Raw genomic sequence first — 12,500 nt, 5'->3', positions numbered from 1 at the left:
TAAAGAAATTGACAATAAAACCTACTTGACTTGACTTGACTTGATCTGTGATGTTTATCTGAAGTTATTACTATGAACAGCAAGTCTTGTCATATTCCCTGCATTGCATTTGCTATGTGCTACGCCCACTGCTAGGAACTAACATTCGCAACGCTGAGCAGTACTGAGAAGCTAAAACAGCTAATTTTGCTAAAGAGGAAGTCGGCCTAAGCACACGGCGGAGATTGCCCGACTCTCCCCTCTGTATGGCTCTGCTTGCCCCTACCCAGGACGGTTGGAAATGCTCAGTTGATTGGTTCCAGACAAAGTGGATGGAGTTCCCGCTGTAGCTGGAATGAGCAAGCTCCTGGCCCTACTGTGTGTAGCTGAGCCGAAGGAGTTGTGTCACCAGTAGGGCAGAGCCCTGCTAGCCAGTTATTGCCAATTAACCTTTGGAAGAGAACAGTGTGAACTAACAGGTGTAACTAACTGTTAAATCAAGTCTGAGANTTTTCTTGTGTNTCAAACATGTAAAAGGTTTGTTACTTGACTTGTGTTCACAGTGTTTTGTGTTGACAGTGTAACTTCTGTCTTCCTCAGAGGGACACATGGATGTTGATGCGTGACATGAAATCACAGGATGTTCTTGTGTTGGTGTATCCAATAACGAGGCTGGTCTTGGTGTGTGTGTTTGTGTGTGTGTGTGTGTGTGTGTGTGTGTGTGTGTGTGTGTGTGTGTGTGTGTGTGTGTGTGTGTGTGTGTGTGTGTGTGCGCGCTGGGGGGTTTGTAGAGTAGAGTATAGTAACATTTATTAATCCCGAAGGAAATTTAGGTGTCTAGTAGCATACCTACAAAAAATAGATTATTTCACATTAAACATTCAGATATAAAAAGTCTCTCATTGCAACAGTTGTTACTGATTGTTGGAGGAGGGATGGAAGGGGGGTGGAAGGGGGGCATGGCGGGGGGGGGGGGGGGGGGGGGGGGGGGGGGTTATGCGGTCCAGTCACCAATAACAATCTCTTCGGTTCGACGGGAAATCAACCACCATTTCCTTGGTTTTGGTGGTGTTCAACTGCAACTGATTGGTCCTACACCATCTAACAAAGTTCTCCACCAGTCCCCTGCACTCCTCCTCCTGCCCATCTTTAATACATCCAACAATTGCGGTGTCATCTGAGAATTTCTGCATGTGGCAGGTCACACACTGCAAAAAAGCCCTCTAAAAAAATAAGTAAAAAATATAGTGTTTTAGGTGAAAAATTGCTTATTTTGAGCAAAATAATCTGCCAGTGCAGCGAGCAAATTGGACTTGGTAAGAATTCTTAAAACAAGAAAATAAAATCTAAGCGGTAGGTATAGAAAAACACTTGAAACAAGTATAAAAATCTTATTTTTCTGTTGCTTGTTAAGATTTTTGCTCTTATTTTAAGCAATTTCTTCTCCTTTATTAGTCATTATTGCTTAGAATTAGATGTCCTCCAAGAAATTATTGCTCAAAACAAGCATACAAGACGCTTAAAACAAGGCAAATTTACTTGTTTCCAGCTCATTTAAAGTCTTAAAACTAGTCTGATTTTCTTAGCTAGAATACTTATTTTCTCATGTAGAATTAATATCTTGTTTAGGTGTATGAGAAAAATATACTTGACAAGAACTTCAAAACATTTCTTTTATTAATATTTCATCAGCTGGACAAACATGCAGTCAAACGATAATAAAACACCAAAATCTTGACAATATAATCGTATGATTAAACAGAAATTAAACAGAAAACCTGATCAGAAATGTCATCTTTTTCATGAATGCTTACAACCCATCAAAATTCTAAGTAATGTCATAATCCCTTGGGTCAGATATGCAGTCAGATAGATATCTTTGGCCGAAAAGCATACTCTCATCAGAACANTATGTGTCTATTTACTCACTTATTTACTTAGACATTCATGAAAAAGATGTTATTTGTGAATGGACATTTTAGAATTAACCAACTGCCCGCAGGAGCACTTTTGACTCTTTGATTCTTTCTCAAAGTGGGGGAGGAGAGGGAGAGAGAAATGTTTTTAATTATGATATCAATGTGTCCATGAAGTGCTACTGAGGCGTTATTACGCCTTTCCTTATAGTGCTCATCTTTTAATCTGCATAGCCAATGTTTAGAAAAAAAACCCTCAATGATACTCAATGCCATGCTGACAAAAGACAAAAAAGGACAAAAAAATCATCAACTCAGATCAGAGAACAGCACACAAAAGTATTAATAGAAATGCGATGGATTGTCCTTTTATACAATGGCTTAGAACCTGAGATTGCCAGTGTCCAACATATTTACTGTAGTTTATAGTGATTGGACCTTTTGGGCATATTTTCCAAATTCACCAGAACATATATTTCAGTTCATCTGGATACTTAAAATTGTAAATCCAAATCCACAGAGTTGAGATTGAGGGTAACTAAGTTCAAAGAGCATCACACATGCACAAGAGATGCTCTGAGTTCACTGTACAGCTCCATGCCTTGTATCACAGTCTCTGGCACGGGATGTTCCTTGCAAACCATATACGTAGATGTGCAGTCTGCCTTTGGATCACTTCGCCACTCCAGTCCTGATGGTGGAAAAAGAAAATGCAGAAAGCTTAACACTGTGCACACACTTTTTATGTAGCTTTAATGGCACTAAATGTAAAAATGCTGATATCTAGTGAATGACAATCATGGCCACTAATAGGGGGCATTTAATAGTGTGCTTGTCAGTGATATGCAGGTGCCATTTATCGCATGCTCTCTTTATTGGGGTGCAGATCGTTTGTGAACACCATAATCAGAAACTGTTCAAAATTCAGAGTCAGTGAACCTAGAGGTGGGCCATGCATCTCCCACACCTAATGTCTGACCTTCTAATACCTAATACCCAACTTCATTAGATTGTTTGCAACTCAAACACAATGTTTCCATTAGCTGCTGGAGCCATGAGTTATCCTACCTTCCTTCTGGCAACGCCTCCCTTCTCCTTGACAACCTCCAAGATGCTTCCTCAAGTATCTGTCAGGCACAGGAACTCTGCATTAACCTGTCAAAGACACATTACAAGAAAATTACATGGTTGTCAGGCCCAGTTGTGTTGTGCTTCCTGTCTGTCCTGTGACTTGTCACTATGTCTTTCTATCTCTGGGCCTGCAGGTGGGGCAACACCTGTGGTCAAGCCACAAAGACATCCTACAGGACAGACATACAACAACACTTAAATACTATCTGTTATGACATAATGTACCACCACACTTACTTCACTTAATGTCAGCAACGCAGGCCATGCGGTGTAGACTGCCAGCTTATCTTAGACAAGCCTTTTGCACCTATGACAAAACACATAATTAGACTGCTGGAGTTGATGTTACAGAAATTACAAGATAAGATGAGGGCTAACATCACAATGGCATTGACTGACTTCTTGTAAAACCTAAATTGAGACCAGGGGTCAAGGAGAGTAGAGTAGCCTCAACCAAATATAATCTTCCATATCAAATACATCGTCACCACTTTTTAGACTGGGGAATATTGTCACCATTTAAGAATATTGGTAAATAAAGTGACTACAGCCACTTAAGACAGCGTGAAATTAAAGTGAATTAAAATATTTTCCACCATATCCATATTTCATACAATACAAAATAACTGTTGACACCATGCCAACATGAAAATGACAGCTAATTGGCTAAAAAATATTTTTATCCTCATTTTGCTTTGGTGTAAGTAAAGTGTTCAAGCAGAGGGTAAAGTGTAAAAACAATTGAACATGGACAGAAATCCTACCTTTTACAATGACTGTCTTCAAAGTCACATCTTCCACTAGCACAGGGGGTAACCATCTGTCAAGTTGAAAAACAGAGATGAACCTTTTCTCACAATATCGGCAAACATGGCTTTTCAAAGGTGATATTCAGGACTGGCCAATAGTGACGCCCATTACAAAAAATATAATACATATTTTGAGTAACATGTGGGGCATTACAGGGCAATAGCAAGCTAGAGAGCATTAGCTAGCTGCTAAGCTAAACAGCAGCAGGTGTTAAATTATGTTTAAAATAATTATGCTGGTAAATTACACTTCAGACTCGATAAACCTTAAGGTTATTTATTTTTTTACTCCTAAAGATGTTGCACAAGATAATCTAATGTTTAAGAGTGGATATTTGAATGCAAGACAAACAGCTTGTCAGATCACACAGCATGATCTAACAATATTCGTATCAGTTAACTTTCCATACAGACAAAAGCGCCAAAAACATCACAATAGCGTAGTACACTTCACAAATGACTGTAATAGTGTCTTAATACAAGCATATTGCCAAAGATGACAAGGATTGAAACGGATTGTGAAACTTACCCGGCTGAAAACGATTGCCTCAATTTCAAAGCAGGAGACCAACTGACAAACAGGAAGTGACGTAATTCCATTTCCGGTTTTACTCTTTGGTGTTTTTTGTTTTGTTTTTGTTTGCTATCCCACCTGAATTACAGCATGAATTTCATATATATAGTTTTGATTTATGTACCAATAAGGTAACAACTTGGTGCCAGCAGGAAGAAGATAAATACTGTCAATGAAAATGTGTTTCGACAATAGGCGATTCATTTCTTACTGCCACCTACTGTTCTGGAGTGTGATGTGCATGTCAGTTAATATTATGAGCTTTTTTCAAGTGCATAGGCCTACATTATTTGTTTAGATTATTTGTTTAAAAGTTAATACGCGGACAGTTCAAATGGTGTTTATATGATTTCAATATTCCTTAAAGGGACACTGTGCAGGAAATGGTCAAAAAAGGTACTGCAACTATGCTGCTCATTGAAACTGGGCTGCCTATTGCCAAATTTGATCTTTACATGAAAGTTTACTAAGTAATAAACAAATATTTTCTAGTATGGTCCAAGTACAGTCAGGTAAGTATTCATGAAAAAGGTAACATTAGTGAATGGGCAGCATGAATTCTGGAAATAAACAACTAAAAACCTCACACAGTGTCCCTTTAAATTGTTTGTATACATATTTCTTAATATTTACCAGGACCCAGAAACATTTTTTGAGTGTGCCTTAAATGAACACAAAAAAACCTGTTGCCCTTGCTGTTGCAGTTGTGCAAAAGGAAATAAAACGTGCATTGAAGCACTTTCTTTTGTCAAATCATATTGATCTAGATGTTATAACTTCAGGTAGGCTATAGGCCTAGGTTTGCTTATTAATAGGCCTATACAAGACATGTCCAATTAGTGTAACGATAGAATCTAATGATAGATAACAAACTAAAAATGTCGTCTGGACAGATGCTGATATTTCTGAAGATTTTGTTTTTATCAGCAGCAAGGACCATGCTATACATCTTATCATAGAATTAAGTGAAATAACTCACAACCTTTTTTGCTCTGATGACGGAAACTTTACAAAAACTGAGACAGAGCAGCATCTTTAAAAAGCAGCATCCTGAACAACAACGTGCCCCCTAAACAACATTATATGCAACATTTACCTTCACACTGGGTACTTTGATGAGACACGTGTGCATGAGGTTAGAGTCAAAGCATTATTTTTTTATTTTAAATTTCTAATTTAAATTAGGCCTATAAAATGTCTGCAAATGTCTTGTAAATCAAAGCAAAATGGCCCTGCCGTGGGCAACTGGTAGGGCACTCGTCTGCCGTGTGGCCGACCCGGGTTCGATTCCCGGTCCGGGTCATTTGCCGACCCCTTCCCATCTTTCTACCCATTCGCCTCCTGTCCACCTCTCAAACTGTCCTGTCATCAATAAAGTTGTAAAAAAGACCAAAAACAATCTTAAAAAAATAAAATAAATACAATCATAGCAAAATTGACGAAAGTAGCCTACCCATCAAACAAACAGTATATTTGCTCATGAAAAAGAATTGGGCCACACATCAGCGGTATCAAGGCGTCAGAGGCATATGTCAGTTCAAAGATTAGATTTTTTGAATATCATCTCTGAAATGGATGTTTCTTGGTAACAATTAGGAAAGACAATAATCACAGATATGGGACTCCCTATTTTTTTTGAATATATTTTAGTGATTCATCTACAGTATATTTTGCGGTGAATTTCAAGTGTTTGACACATTGAGATGGGATACAGATTTACAATCATGAAATTGCTATGCCAAATGCTGCACAGACAACAGAAATGTCAAAGCTGAATCTTGAATGGAAATCTCATTGGCCCTATTCATTTTTATGCAATCACAGTTGATTAGCTAGAATATCTTAGTGAGATCGAGCCAGTTCTTAAAACAGGTTCATTTGGATTGTCTTATTGTCTTGAAACAAGTAAAAATGTACTCACAGTCTAATTGTTAATGCGACTCTGTCAGTATGTGTTCTATTTTAAGAAAAAAGCTGCTCAGAACCAGTTTTATTTTCTAGGTAGGATAAAAAAGATGAATTTTCTTGAAACAAGTCAATTCATCTTAACAATAGTCAGTCTTACCAAGAAAATACATTCAAAAACAAGTCTAATGAGACCAAAATGCTGAATTCAAGTATATTACACTTGTACAGATTTTCGTTTTTTGCAGTGCAGAATTGTAGCTAAAGTCTGTGCGTGTGTGTGTGTGTGTGTGTGTGTGTGTGTGTGTGTGTGTGTGTGTGTGTGTGTGTGTGTGTGTGTGTGTGTGTGTGTGTGTGTGTACTGTATGTGTGTGTGAGTGTGTGTTCTGAGTGGTGTGTGACATTAAGCCAAGTGATGTCTCCTCACCACTTAACTAGAGTCATTACACACACACACACACACACACACACACACACACACACACACACACACACACACACACACACACACACACACACACACACACACACCAGGATCATTTACTCCCATAAAACTCTCTCTCTCTCTCCTTCTCTCCGCCCCCTCCCCTCTCTCTGTCTTGTCCCCCCCTCTCGTTCTCTCTCTCTCTCTCTATTTCTCAAGTCAAGTCAAGTCAAATGTACTTTATTGTCAAATATCTATGTAACACAGTTAGCACAGAAGTTTGAAATTGTGTCTCTCTCTGTCCGCTTTGTGTTTTGCATGTGTACTGTATGTGTATGCCTATGTACAGTGTGTGTGTGTGTGTGTTTGTGGCTGTGTGTAATGTGTGTGTGTGTGTAATGTGTATATATATCAGGGTTCCCAAGGGTCATGGAATTTCTGGAATATCAAGTTTTTCCAGTCATGGAAAGTCATGGAGTTTTCCCATTTTGTATGCACAGTCATGGAATATCATGGAATTTTCTTAACAGTTGTGTAAAAGCAGAAACTTTTTTTGTTTGGTGTATAACATTGTTTCTTACTGGTTATCCTAAAACGCTTCGCCAGAGACTGATGGGTTTCACGCAGTTATGTACAACATTCTAGAATGCAATGAGCCCACTGAAGTCTGGCGGTGGCTCGGCGTCGGCTCTAGGGGTGAAGATAATCTTCCGCTTTCACAATTTAAAAAACAAAAACAAATTTACGTCATTTTTTTTACGGAAGTGGTCATGGAAACTGCTTTTTGGGTCTGGAAAGTCATGGAAAATCATGGAATTTTACATTCGAATTAGAGTGGGAACCCTGATATATACAGTGCCCTCCATAATTATTGGCACCCCTGGTTGAGATGTGTTAAAAGCCTTAAAATAAATTCAGTGTTTATTGCAGAAGAATACTGTCACACTGAAAATTGTAGGAAAATGTAGCCTTCAACTCAAATGAATTGTAAGAAAATAAAAAAATCCCTGACTAAAAAATAATTATTTTTCATTAAATCACCTGTTCCACAATTATTGGCACCCTTAACAATTCCCAGGAAATAAATATAATTGAAGCATTTCTGTCATTTCTAAAGTAGTTTACAAAGTTTACCAGAGTATGTAGGAACATTTAATTAGTAATTCATCACTTCCTGTTTCCCTGGGGTATAAATATGACGTGACACCGAGGCCATTTCTCTTATCCACTCTTAAACATGGGAAAGACAAAGGAACACAGCATACAAGTGAGGCAGATGTGCGTCGACCTTCACAGGTCAGGCAGAGGCTACAAGAAGATTGCCACTCAACTGCAGCTGCCCATATCCACTGTGAGAGGAATAATTAAGAAGTTCAAAAACAACTGGAACAGTGGTAAACAAGCCTGGACGAGGACCCAAGTTTATTTTGCCACCACGCACAGTGAGGAGGATGGTAAGAGAAATCAAAAGATCTCCAAAGCTCACTGTTACAGAATTACAACAAATGGTAGCATCCTGGGGTCACAAAGTCTCCAAATCAACCATCAGGCGCTGTCTACACGCCAACAAGCTGTTTGGGAGGCATGCACGGAGAAAACCTTTCCTCACTCACAATCATAAACGCAAGCGTCTGGAGTTCGCCAAGCGGTATTGGGGCTTCAACTGGGACCGTGTGCTTTGGTCAGATGAGACCAAGATTGAGCTTTTTGGCAACAAACACTCTAAGTGGGTCTGGCGTACCACGAAAGATGCGCATGCTGAAAAGCACCTCATACCCACTGTGAAGTATGGGGGTGGGTCAGTGATGCTGTGGGGCTGTTTCCCTTCCAAAGGCCCTGGGAACCTTGTTAGGGTGCATGGCATCATGAATGCTTTGAAATACCAGGACATTTTAAATAAAAATCTATTGCCTTCTGCCCGAAAGCTGAAGCTGGGTCGTCACTGGGTCTTTCAGCAAGACAATGACCCTAAACATATGGCCAAATCTACACAGAAATGGTTCACCAGACACAAAATCAAGCTCCTCCCATGGACATCTCAGTCCCCTGACCTCAACCCCATTGAGAACCTGTGGGGTGAGCTGAAGAGGACAGTACAGAGGAGAGGACCCAGGTGTTACGACCTGGCTCGTGACATAAGCCGCAACATAAAAATGGAGACAACACAAAGATTTACAGGTCAAATAGAAATCTTTTATTTACAAGTTCAAAGTATTAAATGTCTAGGGTATGATCAAAATAGTGTTGGTGCAGTATGGCATGGACTGAGTAAATGAATGCAATGCATGTCAGTGAGTGGAGAATGGAGGCACATAGAATAAAAGGGGGAGACAGACAGAACAGAGAGTAGGAGTAAGGAGAGAGACCGGCCGTGTGTTCGCACACACGGCCTAGGAGTGCCTCCTGAGCTAGAGCAGAGCTCCACCTTTTAAGCAAGGCACCGCCCAGGTGCAACCAACGATTGCAATCAACCCACCTGGCACCAGCCTTGCCCGTGCACTGGCTAGCTAGCACCAGGAGGGGGCCGACAGGGTCGTCACACCTCCACCCTTAAAAAGAGACTTGGTGTAGACAAATCTCAAAAGAAAACAAAAAACAAACAAAACAAATCACTTCAATCCAATATCCAGGGCCGTAAAAAGGATGAATTAAGACAAGCTACACTTTGCCAGTGTCTATGGTGACAACCTAGGACTCAAACTGAGCGCCACCCAGTAAAGGTTCCCCAACAAAACCTACGGTCCTAAAGTTAATCATGCCTTCCCTTCGGCATGGTTAGGGAAACGTCACAGGCACCCCTGGCCTGGACTGCGGTCACCACCCTCTCTGGATGATTTAGAGAGATTCTGCAAAGAGGAATGGCTGAAGATCCCTCTTTCTGTCTTTTCCCATCTTGTGAAACATTATAGGAGAAGATTAGGTGCTGTTTTGTTGGCAAAAGGGGGTTGTACAAAATATTAACACCAGGGGTGCTAATAATTGTGACACACATTATTTGATGTCAAATAATTATTTCTTTATGTGGGATTTTTTCCCTACTGAATAAATTCACTTGTATTGAAGGTTGGATTTTTCCCATATTATTTAGAAAAAAAATAAAATAATTGGAAGCTAAAAAACACATCTCAACCAGGGGTGCCAATAATTATGGAGGGCACTGTATATATGTATATGTGTATATAATATGTGTGTGTGTGTTTTCAGGTGTACAGCCGTGAGGCGGCGAGTAGTGTGTGTGTATATATAATAGATGTGTGTGTGTAATGTGTGTATTTATAATATGAGTGTGTGTGTGTGTGTACATTATATATCACTGATTCTTGAAAGTTTGGCAAAAACATGTCCCTGCAGTAAAATATTAATTCTGTTGAAAAACAACTACATTTTCACAAACAAAATGAACCCAGGTAATGGCCAAGGGGTCTGTCACACGAATACACAGTTGTTTGAAATATTTAAGTGTAATTTTATTACTTTTCATGGCTATAAACCTGTCCACACCCTGTAAAAACGCCTGTCCCAAGGACTGGCATCATCATTTCAATTGACTTAAAATACAAAAATCACTAACAGAACTGAACAATATCACCATGATGTGGAAGACCATATTAAAGTGGTTCTACAGATGTGCACATAGTGGATGTAAAACAATATTTACTATTATTTACTGATTGCTTAAAATGTGTCCAGCATATTGGTCACCACCGTCAGATTTTTTCTAAAAGACAATAAAATCAGGTATGCACAAGGTTATTTTCATTACTGAGGACCCCTTTTCAAACCTTCAGCTCTACTGCCTACTTCACCATCACTGAAGCTCCTGTAAGTTTATTATTTTGTCCTCAATTTGTTAATTTGTTTGGACACTGGTACTGTCCCAACCATAAACTGTCAACACCGTCGGGGGTTTTAATACTATTGTATTACATTAATGTTAATAAATATATTTTTTTTCAGAAAAGGTATGAAGCACCCAAGAAACAGAGCAAAAATGAAATGGCTAATGTGAACAAACAATGCATAATATTTAAAAGAGTGTTTTTTTGTCTCACACCGTCAGATGTCACCACCGTCAGATTTTGTTCTGCTCATCATGTTGTTCCATATTTTACTAAATTGTGCTGGTTAATGAAATATTACTAGGCATGTTAGTAATAATTGTGATCCAAAATTATACTCTAGCCACCACTGAGGTGCATTTGGAGGTTTTTTTGTCAGAAAACCTGACTGTGGTGACATCTGATGGAGTTCACCAAAAAACACATGTTTTACGTGTTTTGACATGTTTTAAGAATATGCATACAATAAGTGTCTACAGTTATGTTGAATTGTTAAAGTAATTCACTTTAATACAGTAAACATGTGTTTTTACTTCTAATTCTGTCTGCCGCTGTTGACAAAACAAGAAAGAGCCCATTTTATGAAAAATGTTAAACATGGGGAGCTTGGCCAATGCATTCACTGCACAGCCAAGACCTACATCTATGATAATACACCTCTATATTTTGGATTTGAACAACTTAAAAGCTGTTTTTGCCACATTTTCAACAACCAGTGGCTTACTTCCTAGATAATCTAACTAATGAAGTAAAAAGACATGCTCATACTGTGCACACACAAAAATAAAGTGTTTATGCAAGATGCCATTGACTTGAGAGGGCTATTTATTTTGCTAAATGCAGGTACTAATTAGGCCACTTTCACCACTCTCAGATTACTGTCACCACCGTCAGTTCTTAAGTCACCACCGTAAGAAAGAGTTTTGGACATTTTAAAGGAATGTGCTTACAACATTTTCCTTAGGAGTTGTTGAAATATCAAAGTAATAGCCAATTTAAGCCTACACGAATATTTGTGAAATTACAAAAAATTGTTTGTTGTATTTAGGCGTTAAGTAAGCATCGTTTGACGGTACATATTTTAAAATTAGAACACATGAAACAGTATTAAAATTGAACAAAAGTGAATTTTCAACATTTAAAGGCATATGTGTGAACCAAAAAATACACATAATCACTTAAAAACTCCAGATACATATGCAACCAAATCAATGCAATTTTAATAACTTTTAATTGTGTCTGACGGTGTTGACAAAAAACAAGCTATGGTCGGAGAAAAGCCTGATTTCTGAAAAAAATACATAATGGGGAGATTGGCCTTGTGCATTTCTGAAAAGCCAAGACCTTAGTCTACAAGGATATACCATATAATTTTGTAATTCACTTTGTTTTTTTCTGTCAACATTACAACCTGTTTTAGCCACTTTCTCAAGAATCAGTGATATAATACATGTGTGTGTGTAATGTGTGTATATATAATATATGTGTGTGTGCAGGTGCACAGGCGTGATGCGGCGAGTAGTGTGTGTGTGTGTGTAATGTGTGTGTGTGTGATGTGTGTATGTATAATATATAATATGTGTGTGTGTAATGTGTGTATATATAATGTGTGTGTGTGTGTATTTGCAGGTGTACCGGCGTGAGGCGGCGAGTAGTGTGTGTGTTCTGGGGCGTCGCCTGGTGGAGCAGGAGCAGGCGATGGAGGGACACACACACACTTTCCAGCAGGAGAGACGCCACCTACAGGGGCTACTGAGGGACAAACAGCACGCACTGGACACCGCTCTGCAGCAGAAGAGGTGGGCAGGGTTACCACTGGTGCTTGAATTCCTTGAAAATTCTTGAATTTCAATTAAGGGTTTTCAAGGTTGTGGAAACTTTGGTGAAGTGCTTGAAAATGCTTGAAATGTGTGTCAAATCAAA

The 12,500-nt window shown here is 39.0% G+C and overlaps 1 protein-coding gene and 1 long non-coding RNA gene across 2 annotated transcripts in view; one reads left to right on the top strand and one right to left on the bottom strand.

Annotated features, from left to right (window-relative positions):
• The window catches only part of LOC134440069 (centrosomal protein of 89 kDa-like), a 33,154-nt gene that overhangs the window by 19,438 nt on the left and 1,216 nt on the right, over nucleotides 1-12,500 (top strand). Inside the window, exon 14 of the mRNA XM_063189997.1 lies at nucleotides 12,207-12,376. Coding sequence (XP_063046067.1) covers nucleotides 12,207-12,376 — 170 coding nt within the window. The remainder of the gene's footprint in view (nucleotides 1-12,206; nucleotides 12,377-12,500) is intronic.
• On the bottom strand, nucleotides 2,482-4,409 carry LOC134439809 (uncharacterized). The gene is made up of 5 exons (XR_010032866.1): nucleotides 4,365-4,409; nucleotides 3,791-3,846; nucleotides 3,264-3,333; nucleotides 2,964-3,050; nucleotides 2,482-2,586 (listed from the first exon to the last, which is right to left on the bottom strand). It is a non-coding gene; the product is annotated as an uncharacterized LOC134439809 (long non-coding RNA).

The sequence above is a fragment of the Engraulis encrasicolus genome, chromosome 23, assembly GCF_034702125.1.
Source record: "Engraulis encrasicolus isolate BLACKSEA-1 chromosome 23, IST_EnEncr_1.0, whole genome shotgun sequence".
Taxonomy (NCBI): domain Eukaryota; kingdom Metazoa; phylum Chordata; class Actinopteri; order Clupeiformes; family Engraulidae; genus Engraulis; species Engraulis encrasicolus.
Note: the sequence above shows the minus strand (reverse complement) of the source record. Positions and strands in the feature narration are given on the sequence as shown.